The 16,154-nt window shown below is 37.6% G+C and overlaps 1 protein-coding gene across 2 annotated transcripts in view; it reads right to left on the reverse strand.

The window, feature by feature from the left end:
* The window catches only part of slc25a1b (slc25a1 solute carrier family 25 member 1b), a 30,776-nt gene extending 14,956 nt beyond the window's left edge, over positions 1-15,820 (reverse strand). The window contains exon 1 of one of the 2 annotated variants that reach the window (XM_038273101.1): positions 15,456-15,820. In XM_038273101.1, the coding sequence (XP_038129029.1) occupies positions 15,456-15,567 (112 nt within the window). In that variant the 5' untranslated portion in view covers positions 15,568-15,820. Of the gene's footprint in view, positions 1-618; positions 650-15,455 lie in introns of those variants that run through there. The other variant, XM_038273102.1, reaches the window with a different exon arrangement.
* Between the last annotated feature and the right edge of the window lie 334 nt (positions 15,821-16,154).

Consider the following 16,154-nt stretch of genomic DNA (forward strand, 5'->3'; position numbering starts at 1 on the left):
AAAGTGCAGGGGATGTGTAACCTCCAGATCAGCACTGTGCACCACATTAGTGAGCACAGCAGATCCTGTGTCTGCGAGTGCAAGCATTCTTGAAATGCGCACAAGTCGAACTTTAAAAACTCTCAGTTGAAGAATTAAAGCTTGAACTGATAAAACAAAAGGCAGAAATAACATTTTATATTAATTATATAATAGTTTATCATTAAAAAAATCTCTTTTAAAGAACTTCTTTTGCTTTAACTTACATGTACACTTATGGATTAAAAGGATGTAGTATGTTGATGCTCCTAACATGCACCCCCCCCAACAAAAAATAAAATAAAAGAATGTATCATGCAGTGAAGTTCAACACAGCAGTGGTTCAAGCAAAAACTCACACAAACAAGTCAGGATTTTGTGCAGAAGCAAAAATCACAAGAAAACGGCTTTCCCAAACCATGGTTTGCACAAAACTTTCTAGTGTTTTATGGGTGCCAGTTCTGAGGAACAAACGTGCTGTTAAGACACACCCAGGCAGTGGGTTGTTTAGTTACAGGCTGGTTCCAAAGCTACAAATTAAACCGGGATCAAAACCACAGTGCACAACACAGTCATTAAGAGACAAACTCTGAGCAGTACCTGCAGCGGTCCACATATTCAGGCTGGGGAAAGACAAAGAATGAGCATGTGTTCTGTCAGTTCCAGGATCAGTTGAGCAGTAATCTGCTGCTAGATTCTGTTGCAGAGGATTTATAACAACAGGAAAGTAAACCTATTATGATAATTAAGCTTTCAATGCAGTAATAATAGCATTCCTATGCTACTCTATGCAGATGCTCTGTCTTCACTGATGAAGATAAGATCATCTTGGTATGCTGATTATTTGTTGTGGCTCCTTCTGACACCAGTAGGAATATAATATAAATATGTAACAAAGTATCATCATAAACAATATTTATTAAAATGCCAGGATGTACCTTTTTAGTCAATTACAAATAAAATACACCCTACTTTTACACATTTGGAAACAGTGTGACAGCACTTAAAGATATTAATAATTAGTGGAGGGTTTCATTCTCTCTGCTGTCTGCTCAATAGCAAAGATTATGTTTTGATGTCTGTATCAATTTATTGGGCTCACTATCGATCTCTAGATATCTGCATGCAGCCAACCCTTCAGTAACTACTTTAGCAGTGAACACAGGCCACTTCCAGTCAAAAGGTGAAGCCAAACAGGGGAAAAAAAAGAAAAAACTAAAACAGATTATAAACATTAAAAGGTATAGAGGATGATCTTTTGGGTCATCTAAATAAGTGGTTCTCCTAATTGTCAATCATTCTGGTGATATGTGTGCGTACTTGCTTGTCCCGTTAGCTATCTTTTTCTGTGCTTTCAGGCGTATATCAGTGGTGAGCTACGGTTTCAGACAGTCATTGAAGCTCACTTTTCTCAGCGTGGTTTTTTGAAAATGGCCGAGGGTTGGAAGAGAAAAAGTGTCTACTAAGTGTATGAGAAGAAAAGAAAGGCCTCAGAAGATGCAGATATATCCCAGAATGCTTTGCGCTGAGAGCTCTCCTCGAAAAGCATTAGGGATTTGCTGTCACAGCGGCTCGCTGTCGCCATAGGCTGTTGTTACCCGACAGCGGCGACTAATAACAAAGATGGTGCAGGCATCGCACAGTGGAGGAGAAGTTACGTGAAAAACGGGATGAAAAAAAGCAGTAATCATCTATGCGAACGGTTAGTTAACTGAGTCCACTATATAATCCCCGCTCTATATAGTGACTGAGGGATTTAGGGGTTAGGGCGAACGTTCAGACACAGTAAGCCTGTATGAGCTATGAGAACAGCTACTTTTAAACAGAGTGTGCACGAGGAGAGATGGGCTTGTGTACGCTCTCGCACACATTTAATAGGTGTACCCTCTCGGGAGCGGGTTTTTTTTTTAAAGTGTAGAGGGCGGGTTTTTAACAAAATTTGTGAAAATCCTCCACAATACCTTTAGTTAGAAAACAATAAAGCTCATTGCCGTAAATAAAAATGGAAGTAAAAGCTGCTGTTTTACAAAAGCAGACAAATGATTCCTCTATGGCAGCAAAAATACAAATAATTCAATAATTTCCTGGTGAAGAATTTTTTTTTGAACTTTCCATTCAGTTTTCTTTAGTTCTCACACCCTAAAGCAGTGGTTCTCAAACTTTTTCTGTCATTCCCCACTTTGGACAAGGGGGAATTTTCAAGCCCCGCCTGTCCCCATCGCCCCAACACAATGCTAATGAAATATGAAACAATCTTAAAATGTTCCAATTTTATTGAAGTAACAAGTAGTATCTAAATACAAACTATCTACGTCAAATAACAGCAAGCTCAAAAATAAAGAAAATAAAAATGCAGCTGTGTCAAAATTTGTATCAAGCTCAAAGATAGAAAAAATTAATGTGCCACTCTGCAATCTGTTAATAAAAGAAAATAAGTGAAATCCATCTGGCAATACAGGTCTATTTGTCCCTGCATTAGTGGCTTCAATGAGCCTGTTTTGCATTGCACAGTTTCTCAAAACGGGGTTGCAGGCTTGATACTGCCACTCTCAAGTCATGCTTTGTTTTCAGTGAAGCAGCAGCTGAAAAGCCCATCTCACAGAGATATGATGTGGCAAAGGGAAGAAGAATGCACACAGCACACATAGTGGGGGAGAACGGGGTTGGGAGGGAGGAGGCGCCCCACGGCAGCAGGACAAGAAAAGGAACGATACGTGCTTTCCCGTAACCCCCAGATTCCACATACTCCGTCAGCGCTCCGCTCCGCTCCGCCCCGCTGACGTACGTCGTGCGGAGCGCTTGTCTTTCATGGAAATCAATGAGAGCTGTTCCACATCCACCGCTACTCCTCCGCACGTCTCCGTCCACGTACGTCTTCTCCGTCCGTCACCGACAAATTACGGAGCCGAGCTATTTTTTGCTCCGCTCCGGTCCGGCCAGGTCAAGATCCGCAATTGCAATCGCACCAAACAGGAAAAAGAACCTCGACAAATTCCGGTTCGTCAAATTAAAATATAGTAGCAACAGATTGGTGACTAGAAATTATAGCACAATTCTTATAAATATCTAAAAAATAAAAAAAATAACACCGTTTATTTAAATGATTGGATCCAAACTATTGGTTATTCACCAACCAGGAAGCAGATTTCTCATCTCCATTAAAATATTTATTTTATACCGAGGGACTTAAAGTTTAATCAAATCCATTCAAAAGAAACTTCTTATTACATGAATGAAAAGAGATGCTGAGTTGTAGAGAACAAGTTCATAAAAAAAAAAAGCAGTTTTGAATTATCCTTATCTCTGTTACAAAAATCTACAAAAAAAAAAAATATATATATATATATATTTGGGCAGAAACTGAACATATGCTGGATGATGGTGGGATTTTTTTAATATGTCATACTAAATTAAGCGCTCACAGGGTTCATACAGGAATGAGTGACTCTAATTTAATGCTATTTGAAATGATTTTAATGCCATCAACAAGAACCATGTACACAAGTTATTAGTGTACATGAAATATGGAGCTGTAAGCACAGTTCCATGACTCCTGTATGTATGTAAAAACACACACACACACATATATATACGTATATATATTCTCTAGCTTTTTCTCCGCCTCGAGCTTCCTTTCCGAACATACGGCTTTATAAACAGTTCCACGCAAATTAATAGCGATATAATATATCTGACAAAATTGTTTTTAGAAGCATTTTTATTAAAGAATCATAAATGCAACGATAAACATATTTAATTAATTTTAGTGCCAATTAAGGGCTTGATTAAAAAAAGAATTATGAATTGTAATTATTTTTAATGATCCGCGGAAACCCTGGTTCATCTGGCGCATGCCCTCTACGATCTCCAAGGAACTCAGAGCGGAGCGGAGGGGACAGCGGCGGCTGTAGGCTTTGCTTTGTGCAGGCGGTCTGGAGCGCAGCGGGGCGGAGCGCTGACGGAGTATGTTCTCCAAAAGTCGCTAGATTTGTCGCTAGTCGCTTTTTTGAAAAAGAGTCGCTGGAGGGGTCTGAAATATGGCGTCAAAGTCGCTGAGTTGGCAACACTGGGGCGCGAAAGTTTATTCCGTTACAAATAATATGCCGACGTCACGTCAATCATCATTTTGGTACTTCAGTTCCAGGGGAAATTTTTCTCATATCTAATGTTCTTTTAATTAGACTGCATGTAGGCTAGTAATGATTACTTTGTGGGTTTGATTAGTCTAAAAAGCGGCAACATACAGCTATAAGGACAGTTTTCTCTCACACGTTATAGTCACACACACACACACCGGAACTTGGCGCGCCCCACCTGTCACGTCTCAATTCCCCACCAGTGGGTCGCGCCACACACTTTGAGAACCGCGGCCCTAAAGTAACATGCATAGACCAGCACATCAGTGCTCATGAGGCTTTTGTAGAAACTAGGGACATAAATTGTATAAAAGAATAAAATTAAGAATAAAATTAATTGTTTGTTTAAGGTTTATTTGATTCATATCTGTTCCATCTGATTAACTGAAAACATCTCCCTGAAAAGTTAACTATTCGGTGCTGTAGTGTTACCACCATCCACTAGAGGGTGCCGTTGATCACAACTTTCCGCACCCCGTTTGTCACATAGCTTAGGGCGTTTCTCAATTCACGAGAACGCGAGTACGTACTCGCGTTCTCGTGAAGTCCGTTCTTGGCGAGAACGCAGGAAGATCGGACTTGACGAGAACGCGAGCACGCAAGCACGTATGTGTATTGGAACAGAAGCGTACTTGTGACGTCATCACATGCAACGTTCTTTAGCATTTCTTTAACAGTCAAAACTATTTATTCCCTACACAAAACATTTTGAAAACAATATTTTTAATTTCTAAAGCTTAAAAAACATTAAAAAAAATTACCGAACCGCAAAAAACCGCCATCAGAACGAGCGGTAGTTCACACATAACTAGACCGAGATAAGTGCACTACAGACGGGGTAAATTTAGCCCTGGCTGCGGTTACCCTCGGAGGTCTGCTGGTCACTCTGGTCCGCTCAACGTCGGACTTTTTTTAAAAATTTCGCACTAACTCTGTAAACAGACCACACAGGGAGGCTTCAATGTATAATGTTATCGCCTCAAACGATTTCAAATCGTACTTTTGAAGAACAACAACAGCAGAAAAGGGAATGTTTAACTTAACACTGTGAGCGCTGTCTGGAATCAAGCTGCGGCCGCGGGGCATTCTGGGGAAGCGGTTAGTCTCAAGAACGCACAAGTCTGCTCTGATGCATGCTCGATAAAGAGGGCGGGGCGAGAACAACATCCGGCAATTTAATGCGTTCTCGATCTGGCGTTCTCGAGAATTGGAACGGTACTCGGGCTGAGGCTGATGACGTGTCACGAGTACACGAGCACACGAGAAAGCTCAAGAACGCATATTGAGAAACGCCCTTAGACTCCACTGTGCGGTGTCTGCGCCATCTTTGTTATTAGTCGCCCGATAGCGGGCCGCTGTGGCAGCAAATCCCATAATGCTTTGCCAGGAGAGATCTCGTCACAAAGCATTATGGGATATATCAGCTCATCTAGTGACCATGGACGATCACTACTATTCAAGGCTTTGTGGGAAATTTTGAGTCCACTACTTTTCCATACACTATACGTTCGTTCACTCATTTAAAATGGCGTAACCACTTTATAGTGAACTATATAGTTATTAGGATGGACATTTTGACATTTCCATGAATCTGTCCACAGTCCGGTCCTTAATTATTTACACCGTTTAATTACAGAATACACTTTATATAAATATAATCACACAATAAATGTAACATTATCACCTAATTAGCTCCCATTTAGCCATGCTGCATGATGGAGCAGTGTAACTTCTTTGCTCTAAAGGCGATATGAATATAGGATTTTGCCAAAAGATAGAAAAAGACATGCTAGCCGTTAGCATGGTAGATGCGGAAGGTTTGATGCACTTCATGGAGCCAGGTTTTAACATTCCCCTGGGAGCAAACAGAGCGACTGCCCATTTATAAGCATTGCTAACAGCAGAAACACTCTCCCTCCATTGCTTGTCGGATCTGAAAAAGCATTTCAGTTAGGGTCGACTTCATTAATAAAAAAAGAGGCAAGTAGCCTGACAATAGGTCAGAGCCACATACCCTGTCAGGGATCATTTTACATCTTTACATTAGAAATCAGGTGCTTTGCATATTTTATACATCCTTTTTTTAATTCCGTTTTTATAAAAAAAATTTGTTCACCCAGTCTTTATTTACAGCAGTTATTAAAATATAGTAATGGGCTTTTTATTATTCAGCACATTGTAGAAAAAATATCTAATCCTTCAGGGTAAGAAAAGATCCTCTGAAAACGAGAGAAAACTCAGGTTTTAATAAAATGGCCACTTATAGATAACCGTTAGATGATCAATAAGGACAATTGACTTTATACTAATTAATCGATAACTTGGGTCCTTTGTAGGGCTGAAACAATCGGATTTATCATGATTAATCGATTATTGAAATAATTGCAACTAATTTAGTAATTGATTAATCAGTAACTGGATTATAGAGATTGTTAAAACTTGCATTAAGCCGACAGAGGAACCCACTTAGAACAGTAATTATATCAAAATTGTAAACAGAACAAAAAAATGATATATGTATATATATATATATATATATATATATATATATATATATATATATATATATATATATATATATACAGTTTGCATTTAGGATAAAAAAAGGATTTCATCTGTCCTAAAGTGAAAAACGTTTGAGTTTCACCTGGTTTAATTTCATAAAATAATTGTCTTAAAGTAACCTTTGGCTGTCTGATTATTAGTCAATTAACCAAAAAACTTAAAAATAAATCAACAAATAAATTGATTTGTAAAATATTCATTATCTGCAGCTCTAATCCTTGATATAAACCGTTAATCTCTAAGTGGGACGCTATGAATAGTAAGAAGACGAGTGTTTACTATTCTGTGAGGTCCATGCGATTGAAGTACTTAAACAAAGAGAGACCTTTAAAGGGGAAATCTGAAAGCTGAATTTCCATCCTCTTATGAATGAACTTTGAAAATAACCTCCTAAAAATGTATCGGTCAGGTTTTCATCTTGCAGGTTTCGAATCATAAAATCAGGAGTGGAGCTTTTTCTTTCACAATACGGCCAATAACAGGTTTGATCAGATTTTTACGCTCGACGTTCAAAATTAAGCATTTTTCTCCCATTGTTTTTTCTCCCAAAAAGCAAAAGAAAATTTTTTTAAATGTGACTGAACGTGGTGTTGCAGGTTTGGAGATTGACATCAGAGTGACATACCTGCATATTTACATACTGTTCTTTAAGTTTGCTTTCCTTTGAACTAAACCAGCCTCTGGAGGATTCCACCAGTATCAGCAAACCCAGAACCAGTTAGACTCTGGTTAGCTTACACATTCTGATTGAGAAAAAAGTTACATTCATGCTAAAAAAGAGAAATATCACCTAAATGTGCTTTCCTTTATAAAGCAAATTCAAGGATCTAAGATTGGCCTATTTGAATACAGAAAACAATCCTGAATTGACTCCATTTACTTAACATGAAATAAAAAAATTGCATTTGCTGGTTTGGTGCATCTGTTAGATATAACTACATGAATTAGGGCTGCAGATTATCGATTATTTTAATGTTTTCAAAATACATTTAAAATTTAAACAAAATAACCTTTATTGCAAATGTTAAATGAACAATAAATGAACAAAAGATGTTATATATGTGCCTAAATACATGACATAAATAAAATAAATACTTTAAATCTTAAAAAAAAAAAATCATTTTCAGTTTTTGTAGAGTTTTGTCTTTATAACTGTAGGTTATTCTTTCAGCGAATATCTGGACAAAATCCAAATCTAGATCTTGTTATTTTTTTTCTTAAAATAAGTGCATTTGTTCTTGGATTGAGGAGGTAAAAGACGTCTTGCCAATGGAACAAGACATGTTACTCTTAAAATAAGAAAACACAATTGCATTTTCTTATTTCAAGTGCATATTCTCTAAGTGTCTTATTTTAAGTATAAAAATACTCATTCCATTGGGAAACTATCTCATTTACCTACTCAAATTAAGGGTAAAATACATTTAATTTAAGACATTTTTACTTATTTCTGGATCGTTTTTCCAGTGTAGGGCCTGTTTTCCATTACTCTCTCGATTTGATAACCAAATTAGTAGATGATTATTTAAGATAGTGAATACTCTGTCCATTGGTAGATCATTTTACATACTTGCTCAACTACAGTGCAAACATTTCAACACTTTTTTATGTTTTCAAGCCATTTATCACTCATTGATAGAAGAATAACTGTTTGTTGATGAATAGGACATTATGATGGCTTTAAGCAATGTCTGTCTTCACTGTTCTGGAGGTATTTGTACTTTTCCCTTTATCTTACTCCTCTCTAGTCAAACAGTAACAGATGGTTGGACTCCACAGATCAGTGTGTTCTAGAGAGCAACTCTGTCGGCGACATTGCGTCATCAATGCCGTTAACACAGACACAGTGATCAGAGGACAATGCTACTGATGACGTTTTGACTTTGAAGCTCTGTAAAAAGCCACAGTCGTCTCTTCAATGTTTTACTGAACGAGAGTCTGAGTTGTTCAGCCAGTGTTTACCAACCGGCTGCCCTCAGAGTCGGCTTAGATGCCTGACTTTCTGCGCTTACAAGTACAAACCACAATAACAAAGCACTTTGCCCCGCCTGCCTGCCTGCACCCACATTATAGATTACAACACGCCTGCCCCGCGATCAGTTCAGGGGCTTAGTTTGTTTTTTTTAATTTTCCACTGATGTTGCAAACAGACTAAATTAAAGCTGATCTCAGGACAGAGCGGTAAATAACAAGTGAGGACAAGTCGGCATTAAAGGGGATAAACAATACAAGTTGTTGGATAACATAACAGAAAGATCTTTGGTATCAATACTGGGGATAGTTTTCATATTAGAGTTGAACAGATAAACTAAAATAAACGTAATTAAATGGATGAGTTTGCCCCTGGAATAGGATCATTGTGTATTCTGCAGCTAAAGATATTTTAAGTAGAGCAAAAACATGTATTCTAGTTGTTTTTCATTTTACTCACCGACTCAATTTTTCATTTCTACAGCACCAATTAACAACACATGTCATCTCAAGGCACTTTATAGTTCACCAGATCATCCAGTCAGATTGATTCAAAGTTTTCTATCTAAGGAAAACCAGATGATCGCATCGACTCATTGACTCTAAGACAATCCCTCACACTAAGCATGCTTGTAGCGACAGTGGAGAGGAAAAACTCCCTTTTAACAGGAAGAAACCTCCAGCAGAACCAGGCTCAGTTTGAGCGGCCATCTGCTGAGGCCGACTGGGGTTCGGAGAGTCAGAAGCAGAATCGATAAATATCATTAAATGAAATATTGCAATACTTGACAAAATTTACTTTTTTCTTACTCCGCCAATTATATTTAACTCACTTTTTGCAGAACCTAAATAAACCATAGGTGACTCTATGAATATATATATATGTAAATAAAAAAACAAAAGTGTTACAGATGTTTTCTAATAAAAGGAGGGAGACATTTTCAGAGGAAGATTTCATCCTAAACTGATGAGTAAAATGAGATCTTTTTCTCTCTTATTAAACTTCTCCTCAATTAATATATTTTAGATATGTACAGAAAATGTCAGCGGAAACCAGATATTTACATAGAATTTATTAAAAACGTCCTTTTTTATCTCTGTTTAAACTTGTCATTTGAGGAAATGACATTGCAAAAACAATCTAAGAATAAATAACAACTCTTCAAGTAAGTGTGTTTGTTGTTAATCACAGCAGGTAAATAAGAGACTTTGCAGTGGAGTTTGTGTTTTTGCCCTTAAAATAAGACATGTAGTTGTTTTTTTTCCCTTATATTAAATGTAAACTGTTGTCTTACTTACAAGCTCAATTCAAGAACACCTATCTAAAAAGAAAAACAAATCGACCTACTTATATTCAATATTTCATATTTAATGAAAACCAGAGTAGTAATCAGAGTTTCTACAGTTACATGTTTTCCCTTAGCATTTGGTAATAATGTATCTGTAACTGTATGACTTGAGGCCAACACTGTTTTCTTAAACTATAGTTTGCTGGAATTTTGACCCATTCCTCCTGAGGCAACTGGTGTAACTGGGTCAGGTTTAGAGAACGCCTCGCTCAAAAACAACTTTTATTTTTCTACTTTCTCCCAGGCTGTGATTGGGGCTTTGTGATACCCACTTCTAAACAATGGCTCTCTTATCTTACTAATTAAGTGGTATGTTTAGGGTCACCCATCTGACCCTGAACATACCACAGTAAAATGGTGCTGTAACACTGAACAGAGATGGTGGCCTGTGCATTAGTCCTAATCTCAGACTGAAGGAGCTTTTAGATGTTTTTCAGACCTAGATCAGAGTTACACACCTACATTTTTGTCATAGGTGTGATCCATGACATTCAAAACTTCAGTAAAGTCAAACGCTTAAGGTGCCGCCTCAGTTTTGCTTTGGTCCCACTTAAATAGTGTGCATTAAAGATGTTATTCAACATTTTTTAAATGTATATGCCAGTAACTAGATGCAAACCTGTAGAGATCTAGAGATGTAGATTTGACCAATCACCGGTCACCTAAAATTTGGGCGAGGTGCAGCAGTGTGTCTGCGGAAGGGGCGGGGCAACACACACCCAGACGACCTGTTTTCTGAGCATAAACCAGCCTTAACCCAGCGTGACTGTGTCTCCACTCAGTTGCGAGGAGACAGAGACCACCCAGCTTCCAGCGACGGGTTGAACATAGGCTTTTTTTTGTTGCCAAATGGACAAAAAAAGGAGCCAAATGCTGATTTTTAGCCAGTGGATCCATGTTTGAAAAACGTGTTAACCTGCTATTTTCAGTGTGAAACAGGCTTTAGAGTGCTATAGTAGATCTGCTTATCTTTAAAGCTGCACCACCTAAACTTCTACATTAGAATGTTTAATGTTCTTCTGCATACAAGGATTTTATATCACTGTAATGAAACAATATAGAACTGCGCCTCTCTTAACCTTTCTAAGAGGTTAATATGAAATATGTAAAAGTTTGCATTAATTTTGTTCCAGTTTCTTTGCAAGTCCTGTGGCGCTAATGTCCTGCATTGAATGCGTGTCTGCATCTGCAGAGCTATGTAGACCCTAAAGGACTTCTAGTGATGTAGTTTACCCCTTTGATTTACATCTGCAAAGGGATTTTAGTCTGAGACCACTGATCAATAGCCAAGGGTCTGCAACCTTTTCAATTCAAAGATAAATTTCTACAAAAATAAAAAATCTCTATAGCCATCATAAAATGTTTATCAATTTGGGAAGCTTAAGAAATCAAACTTTTTTCTATTTTTTTTTTTTTAGATTTCACAAGCAAAGTAATAATCATTCAAACTTGAAAAGGTGGGAAACAAGCATCTATTTTTGTTGGTGTGCTGCTGTAAATATTTAATGAATATATTACATGAAAACATGCAGAAGAAACAATCTCTTAGAGCCTTAATGATTAAAATCGTTTCTTATTTGCTTCATTAGAGCTACAGGCTGTGGAGAGCAGCCTGATGATGGGATTATCCAACACAGGCTTGAATTCATGAAACTTGTTTCCAATGTGATGATGAGGCAGCAGGACTGAGGGGCCTCATAACTAAACACAGCTCCCATTATTATTTAAGTTTGATTAATGGGAATTATTGTTTTAATCTGAGAGGTTTTTTTTTAAGTTTTACACCTTAAAGTTTACTGGCTGTGGATTTAGAAAAAAATAAGACGTCCAGCAATAATTTAAAAGAAAAAAATATATTTTAATACTGGGGTTATTGTTGTAGAAACATAAGCATGGGCGGCTCTAGACAGGGGCTAACGGGGGCAAGTGCCCCTGTAGATCATGTCCTGGCCCCTGTACTGAAGACATAATACTAAAAGAAATCTAATGAGGATATTCACTGGAACAGACGTGGTTACTGAGGTCCTTTGGATCTATTTCATGTTTTTTCTTTATAAATTCTGTTTTATCATTTAAAAACAATAAGCTGATAGCTTCAGCGGTGTTGAGATAGGATCCCAGTTTTCACCTCCTAAATGTTTTTTGAAAACAAACAAAAAATGCTCTAATTTTTACAGCTGAATTTATCTTTTTTTTTCTATCAGTTCTAATTCAGATTTTATTTTAAAAAAATTGTAATGTTGAACTACATTAAGTCAAGAATATGTAATATTCCTAAATTATTAATGTATATTGACCTAATAAGAAATAGGATTTTAATTAAAGCTCATTGAATAGAAATTTCACTTCATGCAGCTATCTTAATTATGGAGTATTAGGGCCAGGCTAGAGATTTTTTTCCTCTTCTATTTCAAGAATAAAGCCATAAACTTACCAGAATAAAGTCATAAAATTACGAGAATAAAGTCGTAAAATTACGAGAATAAAGTTGTAACATTGCGAGAATAAAGTCGTAACATTACGAGAATAAAGTTGTAACACTGCGAGAATAAAGTCGTAACATTGCGAGAATAAAGTCGTAACATTGCGAGAATAAAGTCGTAACATTACGAGAATAAAGTAGTAACATTGCGAGAATAAAGTCGTAACATTACGAGAATAAAGTAGTAACATTACGAGAATAAAGTAGTAACATTGCGAGAATAAAGTCGTAACATTACGAGAATAAAGTCGTAACATTGCGAGAATAAAGTTGTAACATTACCAGAATAAAGACGTAACATTACGAGAATAAAGTCGTAACATTACAATAATAAAGACGTAACATTACGAGAATAAAGTCGTAACATTGCAAGAATAAAGTCGTAACATTACCAAATTAAAGACGTAATAATACAAGAATAAAGTCGTAACATTACAATAATAAAGACGTAACATTACGAGAATAAAGTCGTAACATTACGAGAATAAAGACGTAACATTACGAGAATAAAGTCGTAACATTACGAGAATAAAGTCGTAACATTACGAGAATAAAGTCATAACATTGCGAGAATAAAGTCATAACATTGACAGAATAAAGTCGTAACATTAACAGAATAATGTCGTAACATTACCAGAATAAAGACGTAACATTACCAGAATAAAGTCGTAACATTACGAAAAGTCATAAAATTACGAGAATAAAATCGAAATGTTAAGAGAATAAACTCCTAAAAATTATGAGAAACAATTTGTATTTTATGCCAACTCTTACAAGCAGCACTGTCTACCCTAAAATGAGGAATGTGGAGCATCATGTGACGTTACACTTTGGTTCTGGTTTCATCACAAGCGTCAAATTGGGCAGAAGGTCAAAGGCTACGTTCACACTGCAGGCCTTGATGCTCAATTCGTATTTTTTGTGAAATCCGAATTTTTTGCGTTGCCGTTCATATTTCCAAATATATGCGACTTGTATGTGATCTCCTGTGTAAATTGCATTCATACAACACGTGACATCATGCCCAGTAGAGGACGCAATGATATCACAAGCCAGCGTGCTTCGTGTTTACGGAAGCTAATATGGATATAGAGCTGGAGCGCATCTAACGATCTTTCCATACCTTAAAACCTCAATCTTTCCAAGATGGTTAAAGAAAATACTGCTCTCCACATCATCATCCGTCATGGTGTTTGTTTTTCTTGCCGCTTCTGTGTAGCAAGAAGCAGAATGGTGACCTTTGTCGGGTATTAATGGCATTCAGGTTGGATGAATGTGACCTGGTCGTTCAGACACAGGTCACATTTAAAAAGATCCGATTCGTATCAGATTCAGGACCACAGAGCCAAGTGGCCTGGGTCGCATTGGAAAAAATCGGATCTGTGTTGTTCAGACTGTCATGAAAAGATCAGATCCAGGTCGCATATGGGCAAAAAAATCGAATTTGGGTCACTTCAGGCTGCAGAGTGAACGTAGACAAAGTGAACTCAGGTTGCTGATCGGTGGAGCTGGTCGGCCTTCATCTGCTGGTCGCAGCTTGATGCTTTCTTTTTCTGAAACAGTTTATTGTATGATGACTTCATTCTCGTAATATTACAACTTTATACTCGCAATTTTATGACTTTATTGTTGTTATTTTTACGACTTTATTCTCGGGAAAATATATATATATATTAGTGCTGTCAAAATTATCGCGTTATTAACGCGTTAACGCGAGGCCATTTTAACGGCGATAATTTTTTTAACGTGAGATTAACGCTATGTGGTTTTATGGTACAATTTTCCAAGTACATCCCGCTGCAGCCTGCGGGAAGGCGGGGCTATTTTCCCCCAGTCTATGCATTTCTCATAGGCTTCGAGAGCGGACCTCCTCAAGGGAAAAAGACGCTCATACACTGGGTAGCGCTAGTGCCTTTTCTTTAAGCCCCACCACCAACAAACAAGTTGAGTGTCTGGTAACTAGTAGCAACCTGAAATACGCTGAGAAAACAGATTACTGAGGTGAAATGGAATCTGCTACCGCACTCTTGCTGTCTGTGTACGCCACAGGTCGGTATCGTGTGTGTGTGTGTGTGTGTCTGTGTGGGTGGGTGTGTCTGTGTGTGGGTGAGTGTGTGTGTGTGTGTTCTCATTTTTGTTAAGAGGCTGAAAAGTAACTTTCTAGAGCATAGACTACCTTCATCTAGTGGTGTCGGTCTATTGATTTTGATGTATTGATTGAAAATTGTTCATTATTACCTTGGTTAATTAACATCTAATGTTAACTCTACTAAATTTTATAGCAGTAGGGTAAAATGCTTGTCTTTGTTCAAAAGACTGTATTAACTGTAAAGACTGTCTTTTACATCAGCCTGTTTTCAGGGCCTTTTTTTTTTGGCTACATATTTGTTATTTTTTGCTACATGCCTCCCCATCTTCTTGCCATATGTTTCTATGGCATAAATCAGTATCTGTGACCTGTTTTCATTTTAAAAAAAGAACATTGGCACAAACCTAGCCTGTATGTATTTTTTTGTATGTCATCGAGAGTATTTAAATGATTTTCAATCAGGAAAAAAATGTGCGATTAAAATGCGATTAATCGCGAGTTAACTCAGGCATTGATGCGATTAATCGCGATTAAAAAATTTAATCGATTGACAGCACTAATATATATATATATATATATATATATATATATATATATATATATAGCCTGGTTCTAATACTCAGCCATAGTTAATATATTAGAATCTCTTGCCCTGTTTTTTTATTTTATGCTTTTCTGGGCCCCCATGAAAACACCCTGGCCCCCTCTTGGCCCCCTGGTACATTTGGTCTAGATCCGCCACTGATAGGTAAAAACCCAAATATGTATTTCCATAGATGAGCACATTGCGGGTGAGTAAAGTTGTTTAAAGGAGGTGACAGCAGGAGCTGCCTCCTCTTCCTTACCTGCCAGAATAGCCTTCCCCGGATGCGTTAGTTTGGCTTTCCCAGCCGGAGCCGCAGCAGCAACAAACTGCGGTCTGTGAAACGGACTCACAAATCTACTCGATTCGGACATGCTCGCTGTTCCCCCCGGACCTCACTTCAGTTTGTTTTCTTTTTTAAATCAGCACAGACGCAGTTTGGCTGCCGCACACTTCCAGGTCCTCCTGCAGACTAGCTGCTGTGTAGAAATGCGGCGCGGCAGACATCAAAGGACCAGGCACGCGACGGTGACCGTTGGACTCAGGAGTTCATCTTGTCTGTGGACTTTTGACAGCTTCGGTCCCTCCGTGGCACACTTGAAGCTGATAACACTGGCTCATGCAGGGCGGGGCCCGGACGTCACACTTCACCCCACCAACACGGAAAAAAGAAACGCCATGTTTGTTATTTTTAAGGAGGACCAACATTAATCCAACATTCTACCAGCAGAGGGCGTTGTTTCCCATTACCAGAATAAAGCCAGGAGCTTCGCAGCTCATTTAAAAAAAAAAAAAAAAAAAAAAAGAGGAGGAGGACCAGCTTTTATATAAATAAATACTAAATAAATAAATAAGCTTACAATTAATTGCACCCAGAATACTATTAACAAATAAATTTGGGTATTTTTGGGGGCAGTTAATTGTATGCTTACTTATTTAACGTTCACTTATTCATTTTTAA

The sequence above is a fragment of the Cyprinodon tularosa genome, unplaced genomic scaffold (assembly GCF_016077235.1).
Source record: "Cyprinodon tularosa strain WSP-4 unplaced genomic scaffold, ASM1607723v1 ctg857, whole genome shotgun sequence".
NCBI classification, from domain to species: Eukaryota; Metazoa; Chordata; class Actinopteri; order Cyprinodontiformes; family Cyprinodontidae; genus Cyprinodon; species Cyprinodon tularosa.